The sequence below is a fragment of the Metopolophium dirhodum genome, chromosome 8, assembly GCF_019925205.1.
Source record: "Metopolophium dirhodum isolate CAU chromosome 8, ASM1992520v1, whole genome shotgun sequence".
Taxonomy (NCBI): Eukaryota; Metazoa; Arthropoda; class Insecta; order Hemiptera; family Aphididae; genus Metopolophium; species Metopolophium dirhodum.
The window spans coordinates 16,839,351-16,859,291 of NC_083567.1; the positions used below are offsets into that span (position 1 = coordinate 16,839,351).

Genomic DNA, 19,941 nt, shown 5'->3' on the forward strand with positions numbered 1-19,941 from the left:
ATATTATAACAAGCCATATTTATAAATATACATGATATATTATATTATAATATACATACTACGTAGAATTTAAGAGTTTTTTCCTATTAATTACATACAACTTAATATAAAAATTAAATTCATAACTCATAAGTAGACATAATAATTATAATATAAAGTTCAAAACAAACATATATTATTGCTTTTGTTTGATATTTTATATAATAATTTTATATTATCAGTTATCACTAATCAGAATCACCTTGTTAGAATTATGGTTACTGTGGTGTGGTGTGGTTTTAACCAGCTGGCGGGCTCATCGTCGTATAAATTATAAGATGTAACGTTACATGAATTGTTATTATTACAATATTCAGTTCTTTTTTAAATGTATTATGTTTTATTCTTTACAACTATATCTATGTATCACTAGATTAATATTTCCTATAGGAAAACAATATTAGGCAATTAATGATAAATTAACGACTAAATAAAACTAAAAAAAATAAAAATACAATATATATTATGTTTAAAATTGTACATTTCAAATGGGGCACACATTATACGATACACGTAATATTATTATCATACTTAATTATAATTTATAATATTATATACGATGAGGAGACGGAAGAAAAGTAAGAACAAAAAAAAATGTAATAACTAAAACCATCATCAGACGCCTAAAAAATGTAATATATAAACATGATTTTCCTTTCTTCTATTCGCATAAAATACATGATGACGACGTGCGTGTGTTATAAGCGAATCGTGTACCACGTGCTGGTTATGGGGAGGGGGAGTGAAGTTTGGCGGTGATGTATGACTAACATCTCATGAATCAGAATACAGTATCGTCGCGTTCTGCAGACATTTAGTTCACGTCATAATAACCCGACGATTTTTATCGTTTCGGTGGGAATATGATCCGTGTGTAATGTGTACACACACGCGCTTGATTATTATTACGCAGATAAAAATATATAGATAGATATATACATCGATTAGTATAATATGTACACGGTTGTATGACGATCGAGCTGGGACCAAAATAACAACCGTGATTGGTGTTTTAAAAAAAAATTGTCGTAGATACGGTACGGACAGATGACGAGATTTACGAGCGGCAGGCAAGGGAATCGTCCGATAATAAATTGTGGTTCGGTCGGTGGAAAAATCTTTCAACTCCTGTCGACATCGGGATTTCGGTAAGACTAAGTACACACACACGTATATTGTGACGATAGGTCGCGCGAGAGTTGAGCGACGGTCTCGCTGGGTGCAAAATAAGTCTACCAGTAAATGCAGTTACAAATGTATTAGTACATCTATACAGTATACACATACCTATAATAGTTATAAAAAAAATAATAATAAGGAAAAAATAAAAAAAAAAAAAATAAAATAGTTAATAGAAACAGAAAGGAAAACAATGTATTTAATGATGACGCCGACGATCACGAAATCGAACGACTTGCACACATCTTCTATAGTTTATTAAAAGAATGTAATACTCAATGTCAAAATAAACGGTTGATCTGCAGCAGCGTTTCGGGGTGTGCTGGCCAATTTTTTTTTATATATTCTTTATCCTCTTGACGATCTCGCGAGCATAGAGTGTGTTTTGGATATTCAATAATCTTCTTCTTTTCCAAGATCCTCTTCTTCCTCCTCCTCCTTTTGAATCATCTATAGTCTGTATATTATCTTATGTACACGACAATTTACAGTGATATATGTATTGAATATAAAATATATAAGATGATTATAGATCACCGCTAAGTCGAAAAATTAAAAATTAAAAACGTTGGTCAGACTGTGTATTGTTTTATGTATTTATAAATGGTTAACATTTGAAATGGTGCCAAAATAGAAGGACACGAGAGTTAAGTAGGTACCTGAAAAACAAAAAACAAAAAAATATCGTTATTACAACATATTATAATAATATTATATATTAATATACTATGTAGAAATGTAAAATCACATTTACGATGAAATTATTATTATTATATTATACACAAAAATACTAATAATAATAATTTTTATAGTGCTTTATCACAGTTCATCGTCGTTGATCTTTGTCCGGTGACAAATCGGTTTACTACGCATAGGATTTTTGTTTGTATATATTCGGAAGCAATGACGGTCAAGGCACTTATAAGTTATAATATAATATATATTGTACATAGATTCTATTAGAGCACGAATGTTGTCTTGTCGGTTTTTTTTAATCATTTCGGAACTTGGATTAGGTACGTAATTCGATCGTTGTCCGCAATTGACTTGTATCTCGTACTTAGCAAGTACCTATAGTACTGATTTACAACAATCGTAAAAAAATCTATAATCCATTTTTTTACATTCTATAAATATATGATATACTTTGACCTATATTTATGTACCACTGTATTTAGAGTAGGCATATTAGTTTTATCATAAGATGGAATAGTAGTAGAATGAAAATATTATATTAGCATACGTCAATTAACAACTTTAAAAAACTCATTTCCTGATATCAACAATCCCGGAGACAAACAATATGTTTCGGTTTAAAATAAATGTTTACAGAATATATAGGAAAAAATACCTCAGCTGTATCATATGTTCATCTTGACATTACATTATATACATAATATATATATATAATCTTCTAACTATATATAAATGTGAAATGAAAATCTCTCTATACAGGCTAAACTCTGGAACTACTTATGAGATCTTCTTAATTTTTTTTTAAACGAAACAATATATCACGGAGAAGGTTCTTATGAAAGACAATTTTAGGAAAATCCACCCGAAAAGTAGGAAATCTGGATGTCAAAAATACAACAGTGGCGACATCTATCCAGAAAAAATAAACTAAATAACAAAATAAAAATTTAGTTTATTTTGTAGATTAAAACAATAATAGCGTATTATATATTGGTTGCTATTGGTTAATCGGGCATGTTAGTTGATTTGTATTATTATTTTTTGTCAATATATATATATATATATACTAGTTGCTCCTGCGCACTTCGTGGCCCGTAAAAAATGACAACTCTTAAAAAAATTGTGATTGTTCAACTTCTTTTTGGTGTAACTCACTGCAGTAAATGCATATCAGCCACCCTGATAGGCAATGTGCGAAAATTCGATTTGATGCATGCTTGTACCTGATCTGCCCGATTAACCAATGGCAACCAATAATAAATACTTAATTATTTAATTATTTAATAATAATTATTTATTCTATAACCAATAGCAACCATTTATATAAAAAACATTTCCACAGTAAATCTCAAAATCCCTGTTTGAGCACTTCCCCAGGCTTCTATTAATTTGTCGTAGCGTGATGTTATATAGTCTATAGCCTTCCTCGATGAATGGACTATCCAACAAAAAAATAATTTTTCAATTCGAACCAGTAGTTCCTGAGATTAGCGCGTTCAAACAAACAAACAAACTCTACAGCTTTATATATTAGTATAGATATAAATGAATGTTTGTGTGTAGATTAAACCTCTGGACTAATTTAAAAAGGATTAAATTTGTTTTTTTTTTATACATCGTATTAAAATCCGATATACAGTATATAAAGTATGGTTAGGTTAGGATTTTGTATTAATTGATTATATTAATCCACCGCAGGTGTAATTAAGTAAAAACGACAAACTTGGTATAACTTTGATACTTTAGAGTTAAATCATACAGTTACGTACAAACAGCACGGGGTCCGCGATCTACCGCGGGTAGATTGCCTACCTGATAATATACTGCTGCGAATCAGAATTTTTATTCCAGGCAACAGAAAAGTTAAGATACATTTTGAACACCATACACCGAATATTAATTAATAATGAATTGAACAAAGTTTGAGTCATATAGAGTTGGTACATTTAACGGGCAACGAAGTGCACGGGATCAGCTAGTATACATATATATACATTAATATACATATTATATATACATTAAACAGATTTCCGATAGTTGTATCACGACCGCTGCTATATCAGCGATTATTGTATTATGCATATTTACTATTTACGATATCGTGATAATTTAAAATCGATAAAAAAATATATTAAAAACGATGTTTTAATAGCACGCATACCTATTACCTACATAATATTATATAATATAAAATATATACAACGATTTATTACAAGATTAACGACGTGACACCGAAGACAACTCAAACATCGCGGCAATTTAGTGAATATAATTATTTCGTGCACACGCGATGTAAAATTAAAAGAAATAATAATCTGGAGAAAAAACCGCACGTGTGTTGTCTGCGGTTTGTTAGTTGGAAATTCGAAAGAAATGTAAAAAAAGAGTAACTGCAGGCGTATCGTTGAAAAAATATACATTTAATAATCGGTTCAAGCGAAAAAAACCATTCGATGCCTACACATTACTTTAATAAACGTATTTTATTAGTCACACGCCATCGGGAAAACTTTAACGACCTCGCAAAGACGAGAAACGCAGCGACCGATGGTTCTTTCTCCGGTATTTTACATAGGAGGTAGGTAGGTATATCGTATAAAAACATATTAGATATTACCATAAAAACGAAGTAATCTATTTAACTGCACACGCTAATTTTCTAAGTCATTTTTTGTCTTAAAATAAATATTTTTTATCAGCTTAAAATAATTTTAAGAGATTTTTTAGGTTTTATTTTTTTTTTAATGACTACCTAGTAATTTTTTATTTTATTATAGAAAACAGAATAATTTTTTCAACGTTTATAAATATCGAATATTGAATTCATATTTAATCGTAATTATTTAAAGTTTAGATGATTATAGTAGAAGAACATAACTTACAAGGTACCTACTACTTGCCACTTAGGACCAGTTGTACCATCTCCGATAAAAGTTAACCCGAGTTTAACTGGCCGAATTTGCCTGGTTAAATATATGTTATCAGCTGATTAAGCGTAATCGAAGTTTAACCGTAGACGGTACAACTGGCCCTTAGAGTCATAATAATGGGTTCAGAAGATATAGGGATTATATGAAAATATTAGCAATTACTAATTTATATTAATCTATCATCATTTTTAATCTCTAAAAATAAGTATAATAAATATTATAAAAATACTATATACTATTATAGATCTAATATTACATATGTTTTATATTTTTGTAAAACCATTTTTAAAAACTATATTGTTATCCTTAGTATAAACATTGTAATAACTGAGAAACTACTCGTCGGAATTTTGATAGGTACCTACCTACATAACCGTTAAAAAAAATATATCCACTGGAATGCTAAATATATTGTAGTAAAAATGGTAGTTTTCAATTGAAATAGGTACATAAGGTTGTTTAACGATAGGACACTTTTTAAGTAGTATGAACAATCCTAAAAATTTGAAAATATAGCCTTTAAGTATACAGGGTGTCACAAAATACACCTGTATATTTTAAAATTCCAAAAATCAAAAATTGAATAAATTTATCAATTGAAGGAAAAAATTGGGGTGGCATGCTTGGTAAACCCCTTAATACGGTGCCATCACTAATTTTGTTTTGAACCTAAGAAAAACCACCACGATAAATAGTAAGTACAAAATCCAGATTTTTTTGTAAAAATAAAGTAGTTACACTTAAAACGATAAAAACATATTGCATAACAATTCAGTTGGAAAATTATAAAGTTTTGCCATTTAAATGTATAATGTTATATGTTTAATATTTAATGTTATCTGGTTGTTTTCTAGTTACAGGTTTCGTAAAAATGTAGAACACACCAACGTCAAACAATTTTACATTTTATTATGTCTTACAGTATTAATTTTTTCGTTTTGACGATGTGGCGTATGTGATCGCGATAAATAATAAAATCAATGACAGGAGAACTGGGGGAGAATCGATGTCTTTAGATAACACGGATATAAATGTATAAAAATTATAGTAATAATAATATCACTTTGCATCGGCGTGTTTATACCTACACTCCGTTGAGACTAATACGATTTGTATTTGTCATACGCCGCCGTCTTTCTCGCTAAAGGACAGACAATATTATAATTTAATATTATTTATTGTATGGTAAACCACCCACAACCGCTGCCGCCGTATCTTAATCCAATAACGTGTTTAAGCTATATAATTTACAATGATTTTTATTTTACCTACCAACTAATTATTTATATAAGTTTTAACCTATAATTATATTATTTATTAACCCAATGCACAAACTTCAAACTTCCCTACCCATTAATATTTGAACAAATAATATTGGAAACCATTATATTCTATATATTATATTATTCTACTTTTGGAATGTACTTGCTCGACAGAATAAACTCTTAACATAAACTATTGCCATACCAGGCAATTTCTCAGGAAACAGTGATAACGACATTTTAGTAAGTACTCCAATTTCAGGTAAAAACACTACAGAATAATAATACTCGTCTATCCCTTTGAATATTATTGTACGTCACGCGTCGCAATAATCTGCGTGCTTTTGTTCTGATAAAAAAATTATCTCATTTAATTTTACGATGCCAATCGTTACTTCGATTTTTACGTCGTATATGGTATTTAAAAATGACCTACAAATTTATTATTGTCAAAAACTCCTAAAATTATACCTTAAATAAAAACTTCTAATTCTAATTCCTAAATACATGAAACGTGCATGTTATAGAACGATTATTGCGTATTTGCGTAGCTATACAATGCAATTTACAAAGCGCATCGAAATCCCAGCCCTAGTCAGTATTATTATAGTAGTGTAGTTCTCGACGAGTATGAAAATATATAAGTTAACGTTAGACACGTAACATATACGTTTATACGATTTTGGTTCCGTCGCTGTATAATGGTTTTTGAAACAGTAAAAACTTTTTTAATATAAGTGATATCAAAAAAATAAAAACAACGTTGCACGTTTATGTGGTGAAAATCTCGTTTCTTAGTTATGAGTTATGACTGTAGCCTAGGTTCTTTCCCGCGCAAAACAGTTTTTTGCTATGATATACATTTGTAAGACGGAGACAACGCATGCGGGTATGGCGTCCTCTTAACATCATCACAAGATACAATACCATTGGTCGATTCATCCTCCTCAGAAGTACCGAATCCCGGAAAAAAAATCCCCAGACTACAATATTACCCACAACCACATGCAACATGAACAAATATTTTTTAAACGTTAATTAGCATCTATAATTATCATTTACCACATTATTAATATTCTATTACAAATACGTATATTATATTATATTATATTATTAAAAAAATTATACATTATAAATATTATGTGTAATTCAACTTAATTAATTTAACAACTTCACAAATATAGCATATAAAAATATTTCGAATGATCGATACGTCAAATAATAAAGTTAAAAACATAGTAAACAAAATATAGGTAATAATAATAATAATTATCAAACAATAATTTATTAAATGTAGGCACGAGGCATATTACACATAATATATTATTATATTATAATATAATATGCGTATTTGTAATTATATATTAATAATGTGGTAAATGGTAATTATAGATACTAATGCGATAACAACTGATAATAGGGTTAATCTATATCACACGTTTCTTGTTTTGGAAGGTTAACTCTGCTGTTAGTAATTTTAAAGGCAATTCAGAACATTTTTGGTTATGGTTGGACGGCCATTAGAGAATTGTCCATTGAGCAACGACGCTATGGGTTTCCCCAACTGTGAAATTTCCAACATATTCAAAAACAAGGTGGTGGTCATTTTTAGACCTAATATAAATAGCAAGAATTAGCATTAGCATCATTCTTAAGGGGATTCGATACCGTGATTTTTCTGTTTTTGTCTAACACACTCGCGACATAGTTTTTTAGACGTGTTTTTTGCTAAACATACCAATTGATCTAATGCAGCGATAAGAAATCTAAAAACAGATTTGAATCAGTCGTCAAGTATACTTGAAATCGACTTTTCCACATTTTTGATTTTAACTTCTCCGAAAATTAGTACAAGAACAATTTGTGGAAGTATTACTTATGCAAGGACCTTTATGGCTTTATAAATACTTTGAACATTAAAGATTATATTATAATTAGTTTTATGTTCAGCTTTAGACAATTATTATTGAACCATGATTTTATAATTTTAAATATTTTACTAGCTTTAGAATATAGTGTTTGGTAATTTGTCCCTTGTGGAATACCATGGTTTATTTTCAAAAAAGCACAATAAGACAATTAATAAGGTTTAACTATTTGCAATCTATCAGTAGGCCAGTATAGTTATAAAATATTACCCTCTATTAGTTAAAAAAAAAAATATATCAAATTTGGTTAATTTTACAGAATAGGATCATTATTCCCGTGGAGTGTATTTTTGTGTACAAAATTACATTGGCACCAGGAACCTTCACGCCTTAATGATGGTTAGAAGTGGTGCGAAAGAATCGTCGTAACAATGTCATAAATAAGTTTAGGTTCCAGCTTACGTGGCAAAAACTTTGATCCCTAAACAATTCTTATGCAATCATAATAAACAGTTATTTGTATCAGACTGAGTAGAAAAAGAAATATATCTCATAATAATATAATAAATCCAAAAATACTTAATTTATAAATATGTGTTAACTGACACTAATAAAAATAAATTGTAAACAATGTCATAATATTATATCATCATATTTTAAAATTCGTTTCTTTTCATCACTACTATATGCATATAATTATTACTAAACTATAATTGTTTAGCTCACTAGGATTCTTTGTATTTTATAGTAAATATATTTCTTTTTTAGTATAAATCAAAAATTTTAATCAAATAAAATGATCATTAAAATTAAAAATATGTCAAATTCCTTACAAAGTTTCAAAAAAATGTTACATATTACTAATTATATCTATATTTATTTCCTATACTATCCAAAAATGTTAACAACATCCTAAAACGAGAAAATTAAGCTATGTGGGTATGGCCAACTGAGTTGTGTTTCAAGATCAGCGATTTGAGTGATAGACCTCTCAAAATCCTCATGCATTGATACTGCTTGAAAGTTTAAATGAGCTAGGTATTTTCCTACATTTAAAGTGTTTTTTTTACAGTTTGGGAGTGCTCTGACTAGCAAATTCTTGATAACAAAGAACTATTGTAATTGAAACTTAGTCAAATAATAAAAATATATTTTAAAACTGCAAAATTTATCATACAATCTTAAATAAGTTACTAGTTTTTGGTAGATACATAGATAATATCAAATAACCATAGCCAAATAAAATATTACTAAGCTGAATATATATAATATTGTATAGATTAAAAATTAAAATTAAGTTAATATAAAGTTAATAAAAATTACTTAAAATATTGTTCAATAAATACTTACCATAAACAGTGGTATTTAAAAATGTCACTACAAAAGTCTTTGTAATTAGGAACAATATAGCATTCCTACCACTGCAACTGAACGGATCAACTACTAATGAAGTTCAACCAGTTAATGAAATCCATTACTGCCCTTACAGGCATGTCTGACGAGAGAGCTTTAACTCTTAAATTTCGATCCTCTGTCAGCAACACAACATCCCTAAATATTTTTTTAGGTTCTCCTAAAACAAGTATACAACAAATAAAATACTAATCATGTACTTTTATAGTTGCAAATTTACCTTCTACTGGTGGATTATCTATAGGTAGTTGAGAATTGTTTTTACACAGACTTAAACAAGTTGCCAGTATTTTATCATCATTATTTCCCACCTAAATAATAAACAGCCATTAAAATGAGAATTCAGAAATTTCAATTGTTAGACTAAAAAAAGCATACAAAATTGTTTTCTTCTTCAAAACATGTTGTCGATTTAAAACTTGACCCTTTGGTTGTCACAAATTTCACTGCAGCCGAATCAATGTTTTTTAATATTTTTAACGCCTGTTTAGCAGCATCACACACTGTATCTCTGACCCATCCACCTTTGGCCAATCCTTCCAATTCAATTAGTACTAATATCAAAAAAAAAAAATAGTGTTTGAATCTTTTTTATAATTCAATATTTATCATACACATAATATCAATTTTAATTATTAGCATTCAACTTACCAACTGTGGGAATCATTAGAGTACATGTGTGTTCTTGTGCATGCGATAAAGAATATATTAATTTCTCTAGTTGTGGCAAATAATCAATAAAACAGTTGGTGTCTGGAACCACATAATGTGGCTTGATTTCAATTTCAATGCAATACGATGCTTGTTTCAATATTTCCTGAAAGAAAAAAATTACAATCAGTTTACAATTACTATAATATATAAAATATATTATATTTTTTTAATTCAATAATTTTCATACTTGTACACGTTTTTGTCTCAGTTCTTCGTTCCGTTGTTTCTGTTCCAATTCTTCTTTTCTACTTAGAAGCTTCTGTATTTCATTTGAGATTGGTTTAGCCTGTAACTCGGATACGGATTTGTCTTCAGATGGTCTTGATTTCAAATCATTTTCCTCATTAATCCAACTTTCAAAACACATTTCCTCATCTTCACTCTATTGTAAAATATTATTAATTATTAAACACTGGATGGCATGTAATATAATATAATACAATATAATTACATCATCTTTGGGGCTAGCTGTTTCAACAACAGAAATATATTCACTTGCTCCAGTATCGGTTTTATGTAATTTAAATACAGGTGGCTCAGTCCCACACAAAAATTCTGTTCCAAAGAACAATATACAATTCACTCTATGGGTGAGCTCAGACAGGACCTAAATATAAAACTTATTGATTTCTAGATATGGTAACAATAATATTATGTATAAACAAACACTTACTCTATCTGAAGTAGTCGAAATAAATGTAGGTTTTAGCTCATAACCAATTATTGGTGTAAAACCACTAAACATAGAATCTTCAGGCAGTTTAAGTTGTTGTCTTAGACCTAAAATTTATTAACCATGTATCATTTATGTAATCTCATACATCTCTCTATACATCCAAACAAAACAATAAGATGCTTTTCTCTTACTTTCATCACTTTCATCAGGCTCATTCAAAACTAATTTATAATGCTCTTGGAATTTTTCCAAATTGTTTACCAATGAAGCTAATCGACACCAACAATCTCCAGTCCCACTGAAAAATATATAGTAAGTACAAAACATGGAAGAAAATAACACAAGATGTATATTTTTCAATCAATAAGGGTAGTCGGGTATTGAACAACAACCAACAACACATGGTCGATGTGTATAGTGTAATAATTCATAGAAAATTTGGGCAGAGTTAAAAGTTAATAATAATTGATTACTATTACCTGTCATTTGAAATTGTTGATATTTGTGGGAAATATTATGACATTTTTAGTAAAAATGATTACTTAGTTTAAATATGTAAGTAAAAGATTGATAATAATAATAAAAACATATTAAGAGTAATGTCTGAAAAATAAATAAAAAATGTTCAACATTTCTTAAAGCATTTCAATAATATTTTGCCATACAGAGTATACAGATAAGCCTATCTTTAATATTTTAATAATACCTACTATATCATGCATTCAAGCAAACTATGGAGAAAATATTTGAATATAGGGGTTTAAAAATAGGGGGTCAAAAACAAATATAGCCCCACAGGTCACCAAAACTCTTAATGCAGCCTATACAACTACCCTATATTGATCATAGCATTAAGATTTTTAATTTAAAAAAAAACCTTACGAGAGTTTATAATCCGAACATGATGGAGGTGGATTCCATACTTTAGAATTGCATAGAAGCCAATCACACCATACCTAGATTAAAAATAATTTGAATTATAATTTCCTTGATTTTAATTTTAGTGAATCTAAATCATCATACTTTAATGGGCGGTAACAGAAAGTCTATGTCACCACCAATCAACTGTTTAGCTGTAGACCCATCATCTTTATTTAAGATATCTTTCAAAAGTTGATTGCATCGGTCAACAATCAAACTAAACATTTGCAATGACATTGCCAATGCACACTCGTGAACTGTGGACCAATATCCTTGTTCTACGTGTGTTTCTATAATAAACAAATTTCATAAAAATAAACAAAACAATTTGATTAATTGTGTAATTAAACTATTTCAATGAAATTGATTTTGTTTACCTTTTGGACGACTGTATTCAATTGAAAACATGTTCAAAGCCAAATACTGCAAAAACCTTGTCGGTATGATTGGTATTGGTGTATTTGACAATAATTTACGAAATTCCCTTAACATTTGTAATGCAGTATCTTGAAAACTCTCCATACTAAAAATAAAATAGTATAACTTCATTAATTATAATTTACATTTAAAAAAATTTGATGTTTATATTTATTATTTAATCAATATTTCAAAAATATATTTAAAATTTTCAAAAACAAATATTTGTTGAAAGATAATAAAAATTTTACCTAGTAAAAATAATTACTCTTTCTACTTGTAAACTTGGCAATTAGTGATGTGAATAATAAATTATTAAAATAAAGGGTAAAGTAACATTGAGTTAATATACTCTGTCCAGCAAAACAACACACTGCGGCCGACAAAAATTTGTTCTTCTCCACATCTCCATGCGAAACTCTGCTATAGTGAAACCAGTTTCAATAGCATTATGTTGATTGAATATGTGCAGAATTGGCATGTTCTCTCGCTGGACAGAGTATAAGCAAGCTGGGGGTCTATTTACGCCTATAAAAGAACTAAGGTTATTAAACTTACCATTATATAAAATGATGATGAGTAGGCATTAAGTTAAGACAAATATTTTAAGTCGTACATAAAAAAAGTTAATTCACTAATATTTACTTTGAAATGTGAAAGTTTGGGATCCTCTAAAACCAGGTGTAATAAGTTATAAGTAATATCTGTATTGATGATTGTATGCCCTTATTTTTAATCATCGAATAGTTATTGTTTAAATAAGTTAGTATTCAATATCCACTTACCAAGAGTAATTGTTATTTCAAGTATTTTTAAACTAACGACTAACCAGGACAGTAGGACATGTAAATAAAGTTGATAAATTAAATATACTTATTACTAAATAATTCTGTATTTTTGTACATAGGCGCAAATAGCCCACATTTTATAGGGGGACTAAAGCCCACCACCCACCATAGTACTTTCTAAAAATGATATATGCTTTGTACTAACTACTAACTTTTTAATTGAGGGGACTTGGCAGAAATTTAGATGGACCAAATTAAGACCCCACCCCACCACCCCTATTTGTGCCAATGAATACAAATATATTATACATTGATACTATGAAGTAGATATAAACAAAATTGAACTTACCCAACTTTAGTAAACAGCTTCCCATGAACATGTAGAAAACTTACAATGAACCTTTTATTAACCTGTACAATTTAATCAAGTTTAGCAAAATATTTTTACACCTAAAAATATTTATTTATACAGTTCTATATACATAGAAGATACTTAAAATTAAAATGCAAATTTACTTCAGACTGAGACAGTTTTGATAGTTCTTCCTCATCAATATCTTGATTTGGTTCAGTGGATGATGTTGTTCTATGAGACCGTTTACTGCCATCTGGGTGTATCCATATTTCTTTCCTTCTTTTACTGTATTTTTCTTTGGACGACATTGAACTCTCTTTTTCTTTAGCTTTTTCACGTTCACGTCTTTCTCTGTCTTCTAGACGTTTTCTATCAGTCATTTCATACTGAAACAAATAAAAATGTAAGCAGAAGTAAAGAAAAACTCATAAATCATTATCTTACCTTTCTTCTATATTCTTCGAACAAAGATAATAAGCTATCTTTTGCTGACTGAAAAGGATTTGAAGCCATCAAACTTCTCATATAAAAATATACTGCATCAAGTTTTCGTTTTTCATACACAGCTAGTAGCGCTAACTGATTGTAGGGCCGACCATTTTTTGGGTTTATTTGGTTGGCTTTGGTATACCATCTAAAATCATACTTGTGAGACAGATGTTACAATTAACATTACTTCAATCAATACTTACTGTTTGGCAATAACATAATTAGTGCTATGATTCATGATATCTTTATACCTTGCCAAGTCTCCTAACGATATGTATAATTTTTGCGATGATATTAAAGCAAGACCAATATTTCCAAGTTTTTTTGTAGACAGGCATGTCAAAGATACATAATCATCCAAATTGAAATTATAATGTTTTTCCAATAGTTTTAAAAGGTCATTCATATACTTCATACCCTAAAAATATTAAATGTTTTAATTAAAAACTATTAATTTTAAGCTACATTTCTAGATTACATACTTCTTCTATTAAATTCATTAGCAATGTGGTATAGTCTTTTACTAATTCTGGTGAGTCTTCACTAATAAGTTTTTTTAGATGTTCAATAATATTGTGGTAAAGTATTTTCCAAAAGTGTGTTTCAATATTTTCTCTTTGACAAAATTTCATGTCTGATTTTAAAAGCTCTTTTAATGAATCTTTTAAAAACTCCCTTCAAATAAATATATAAAATAAAAAACCTACGTATAGATATCTATTATTAATTTGAGTCTAATACAAACCTGCATGAATTGATTATTGGCCAATTTTGAAGCATATTTGGTTCAAAAACTAAATTTCCTATAATAGAATCCGCTTTTTTTATATCCAATAACAAAACTGGATAGATTGAGGCACGGTAACTAAAATTGAAAATTATTATTATAAACACACGTGATTGTTAGTTTTAAATTATTTTAAAGGCCAATCATGTAGTTACGGGGGGAGGGTTCATGAAAACCTGCACCCAATATTTTTTTTCGGATTACCTAATTTACATGACTTTTAAAAATAATAATATTTTATAACTCCCAACCACCCTCTAAAAATTTGTTCTAAGTATATCCATGTTTAAATATTAATTTTTTTAAAGCAGTACCTTTCTGTGTATGGATCATACCAAGCGGGCGGTGCACTACCATAATGTGCACCTGAGTATTGTTGAGCATTTGTATTATTAGTATTCATTGGAAAATGTTCTTTAGCATGATGTGATTCTATATTAACAGGCGGATAACCTGCTCTGACATTTTGTTGTTTAGGAGATATCACTATAGGTCTATTCGGGTTATTAGGATTAAATAATTGTTTTGCCGGATATGAAGATTGTGTGGTTGTGGTCGAAACGATCTGTTTTAAATAACCACAAAGACTAAGTGACTTGCTATCAGTGGAATTGACATTCACATTAGGTGGTAGTTTTATAATACCACCAACATTTTCAGATTTATGTGGTGTAGATTTTTCACTGTTATTTCTATAATCAAAAACAAAATTGTTATACATATAAAAAAAATATAATAACTGTGTATATAGAACTAACCTGTTTTTACGATTTCGTGAACAAGTCCTCGATCGGTCATTACTACAATTTCTATTAGATTTAGGTTTTTCTTTTCTCCAGCTTCCACCATTACTATTTAAGCTTTCAGAATTATCATTACTTTGAGAATGCCAATTAGAGCGAGTACTGCTAGATGGTTGGTCTCGTAGAGGTAATGTATTTATACAATTTCTATCCTTACTGACACTCCTAATTAAAATGTATGATTATTAAATTAAAAAATCCACACGAGCTATCACATTTAGTTTATCACTTACTTTCTCTGTTTTCTGTCTCTAGGAGAACTTAATGTTTTTTCAACAGTTTCTAATCTCTCAACTTCCTTTTTTGAATCTTCTGCAACTTTGGACATGTTTTCTGCTCGTTCTACTTCTTCAGCCCAATTCTATAAATGTTTAACATACAAAATTATTTAATAAATATTGCTGTATAAGATAGAACTTACGATTGTTCCACTAGGGAGTAAAACTGCGCTTTCTATAGGCTGCTTTATACTAACAGAATGATTGTTTTCAGTATCAACCCTAGTATTATGATCTACAGTTTTAGGTTCATGATGACTATTATAAACTTTAGTAGATATATCAGCACCTCGTCTACTTGATTCAGTTGAACTATTAACAGTATTAACAACTGCAGATTGCTGTCTCCTCGTTTCAGTCTTTGGTGGCAGTTGATTAGAATTATTCCTATAAAATCCCTGTTCATGTCTTTGTGGTTCATTAAATCGACCCTTGCCGATACTTCTTGGAGGTAATGTTTGACTTCTAGATTGATATGAACTGTTTTGTTTATTATGCTCATCTTGAGACAGTAATTCATTTGTTAACAATGCTTCTACTTCCTCCATAGAGATATGATAACCATCACAAAATTTTCTTCGCAATCTAGGAGGTAATTTTTCATAGTTCATTAAAACAGCACTACTTATTGGTTTACAAGGCACTTTCTTTTCTTCTCGTTTCTTATTACCAAAACCATGTGTTTTATCTGGGTTTTTTTGTACTGTATTAACACGTGTATTTATAATCATGGTAGGTAAAATATCACTTGGAGTTATGATTTTTTCTGAAATAGCTGGTTTTTCATCAATTTTTTTAACCACTTTAGGAACAATCACTACATTAGGTGCTTTATGTGCTCTCCAATTATTATCATCATCACCTTTGGAATCGTTGGGATTTACAAAGTTTACTCGAGGTCGATCTGGTCTTTTATTACTACTCCATTCATTAGGCGGCTCATAGAATAGTTGTGTTTTCTTTAGCTGTTTCCTTTTTAAATTGAAAGTACTGTAATTATCAGCTGCAACGCCATTCATCTTTTGACCCCTTGGAAAATTTTCTTTTTTTCTACTTGGATTTTCAAAATGTTTATTCGGTATAAAATCACTCTTTTTAGATGATTCAACGTCACGATCAAATCCAGACCGTTTGTCATCATCATCAACATCTTGGCGAGAATTACCACTTCGTTTTAATGGTCCACTTCCAGGCCTATAGATTTCTACTTCTCTTGGGAACTTGTCCTTCCTTCCAAATTTATTACTCGAATCATCACCTATATAAACAAAATTAACATTAATATTAACTAAATTGATTAAGGAAAATTAAAATTAGAGGTTATTTATTTTATATATTTCAATAATTTGTATACACAATAAAAAAAAAAAAAAAATACATTTTTAATTAATTAACAATATATAGGGAACTGTTACGTCTTATATTAATAAAGAAATTTAAAAATTATAAGTACTTTTTTTGAAATAGAAAGTTTATGTTTTTTTTATAATTTTAGATTCTGAAAGGAACTATGAATGAATTGATTTTACGTTAATGTGTGTTATTTTTTACTTTTATCATCACATTTTACAAAAGAAAATGATGTTTATGTTTTAATTATTAACTTTAATGGTAGTTTCTGGTTGGTCAAAAGTCAAAAGTAGAAACTTCTCAAATTTCAAAATAATAGAAGTTGATTTTTTTTGTAATCCAAAATGTAGACTTGAAATTTTCTTGAAATATTTATATTAGCTTTTTCTGGACATGATATAAATTTCAAAATATTTTTGCGCTTTCCAAGTTATTTATAAACAGTTGAAAAAATTACTTTTTTCAATTCATAACTCTATTTTTTTTCTAATCAAAAACATAATAGTACAAAGCTTCCCATATTTTTTCTTAGGTACAGCAATTAAAAAATATCAAAAATATTTATTAGTCACGATTTTATTTTTATGAACGTTTTAAGTTTATCATGAATAAAATGTAAAAATGTATTGATCATAGCTATATAGTATTACTAATATTTGTCTGATCATAATTAACAATAGTTATCTTAATGACGGACCATTACACGATAAAGTGCAAGATAATTCTTGTTTACTTAATGTACCCGAGTATTAGTCAAAAATTGTAATGATAAATAAATAAGACAACAATCAATGTGTTCAGAATGAAAATTAAACTGCAAAAAACCATGAAAACCCTTATTAATTACTACTTTTTTTGTTTAGTTCAATTTAAATATAGAGATTTCAAGAACCTAGGTTCCAAAAATAAATATGACTCATTAATATTATAAAGCCTGAATGGTTATGAAGTGCAACCGGCCAGTAATGCTCACAGAAAATACATGGGTACTGAGCAGTGTAGAATGACAACTCAGAGTAAAATGCCATTGAGTAAAATGATACAATGGCTATCTCAGAGACCAGAGTAAACAAAAACAAAATTCGAACACGGCGCAACTGTCGAAAACGTTACTGTCGAAATGTCACCGAATTTGTGGAGGAAAAAAAATAATAAAACGACAAGAACGTTCGCGTTCGAAAACGAACTTCACGCGGCCTTCAAATGCGGAGGACGATACGGTGTCTAAGGTGGAGAGGAACGGTGGCCACCGATTTAGCGACATTTGCGGTTTACGCTGGAATTCAAAACACGGCCTAAAACGCATATGGCCTCCACGCCGGCAGCGGGACATGGACAGTGTTGAACGGTAAACAGCGGTGCCGGATTCATCAAACTCACCTATGGACATACGCGACAGATCTCCATCAAGATTGGCCATGGTCAGGACTACAAACACAACTTCATTACTTCCGTACGACGAGTCGTCGAGAAAATGGTCGTGAAAAATACGTGCGAGACAAACGAAAATAATAATAATATTATTGTCGGCCACCGGACGAATTGAAAGCGAATCGTATTATTTTTTTTTTTTACTCATTAGTCGTTGTTTGCGCATAAACAAAAACAAATGGACATGTCTTATCAAAAGCAATGCAACGAGTGCCGTTATCACAGATCGTGGAAAAGCGTAACGGTCGCAGTGCGACCGGGCCGGGGGAATGCACGGCTACCTAAAAACACCGCACTCGCCGCCACGTTCCCGCCTTATTTTGAAGACATCGTTTTTTCCTTAATATTAGCGTAACATCATTATAGGATTTTTAGTTGGTTACGTGACGACGAAAATAAGGTAAATTATGTGCAAAATGTAGCGAATAAGATGAGTCAATTAAGGTTTATTTGATTATTGATAAACGTTTTAATATTGAAGTTTTTTTTTTTAAATAACAACTAAAATATATTTTGTCAACGGATAAAATGTCAAACAATATTATTTGTAAATGTTTGTGATTTTGAAACACTTTGCCCCCCCCCCTTGAAAAAATTCTGGTTGCAGTGAGCGGAGACGGTTTGTCATCCTAGGATATTTTATATTATAATTATTTAAAAAGTAAAAATACCATCATCAGGATCTCGGGCAGTATGCGTGCTATAATCAAACGTAAAAATAACAGAATTTAATCAAACTATTTTTGTTACATTTTTTTAAAATTATTATGTACTTTGTTATAGGTAATTAAAATATATTATTCCTAAAAACTTAAAACATTCAACTATCAGAGAAATACGTAGGTATCTACACTTGAATTATCATTTTCTGTACACAATGTAATTTTCTTTTGAATTTCATTATTTCATTATATTTATCAGTCATCATCTTAAAACATAAAAATATGAAATTAATAAAATCATAAATATAATTAAAAACTCATTAGATATAACTTTTATGTTTTTTTTATAACCTTCACCTCACCCCATTAAAAATGACTGACTGTGTATACTGGGACTTCCCAGTGGGTCATTTACTCATTTATAGGAATATGGCACCCAGTAGAAGCGTTACCCTTTTTCCAATAAAATTAAACGACATAAATATAATTATGTGACGTAGTCTCCCACAATACTATACCTAAATACCCCTCCCCTCCCATAATTTGTCAAATCTTAACACCCCAAAACGAGTCATATCAATAATATTTTGTTGTATAAACTAAACAATATAAAAAAATAAGCACGGACGCACGGTAGGCACTTGCCTATGATGACATTTTTTAGACGGCCGAATATTTTGCGAATTTTTTTATTTAGTAGACCTAAGATGTAATTACATTTTGTAATGCGGTTGTTCAGCGGATACATTTTTTTTAAAATTGTTTTTATAAATATTAATCATCAATTATTACGTCGGTGGACTGCGGTAGACAGCGGCTCATAAATCTGATAATTATAAATATCGTCGAGCATACGGTTCTACGTAGGTACGTGGTAGTTTAA

At 29.5% G+C, this 19,941-nt stretch overlaps 1 protein-coding gene across 1 annotated transcript; it reads right to left on the reverse strand.

Moving 5' to 3' along the window:
• Positions 1–16: 16 nt before the first annotated feature.
• Positions 17–18,574, reverse strand: LOC132950166 (telomerase-binding protein EST1A-like). The gene is made up of 23 exons (XM_061021421.1): positions 18,346–18,574; positions 15,759–16,873; positions 15,571–15,698; positions 15,293–15,502; positions 14,849–15,226; positions 14,493–14,612; positions 14,230–14,422; positions 13,951–14,165; positions 13,703–13,892; positions 13,420–13,644; positions 13,253–13,314; positions 12,076–12,221; positions 11,801–11,988; positions 11,660–11,733; positions 10,969–11,075; positions 10,775–10,881; positions 10,553–10,708; positions 10,289–10,483; positions 10,039–10,204; positions 9,766–9,941; positions 9,608–9,698; positions 9,325–9,547; positions 17–1,877 (listed from the first exon to the last, which is right to left on the reverse strand). Exons 1-22 carry the CDS (start codon positions 18,383–18,385, stop codon positions 9,411–9,413), a joined length of 4,419 nt encoding a protein of 1,472 aa, XP_060877404.1. The 5' UTR covers positions 18,386–18,574; the 3' UTR covers positions 17–1,877; positions 9,325–9,410.
• Positions 18,575–19,941: the final 1,367 nt, after the last annotated feature.

Bases quoted from the DNA above. Each gene is read 5' to 3' on its own strand.
- LOC132950166 (XM_061021421.1), bottom strand. From the start codon at position 18,385: ATGGCCAATCTTGATGGAGATCTGTCGCGTATGTCCATAG. The intron at 13,893-13,950 runs GTAAGTATTGAT...GTATGATTTTAG, and splicing joins AATTATGTTATTGCCAAACA to ATGGTATACCAAAGCCAACC. The intron at 9,548-9,607 runs GTAAATTTGCAA...TACTTGTTTTAG, and splicing joins AGATAATCCACCAGTAGAAG to GAGAACCTAAAAAAATATTT.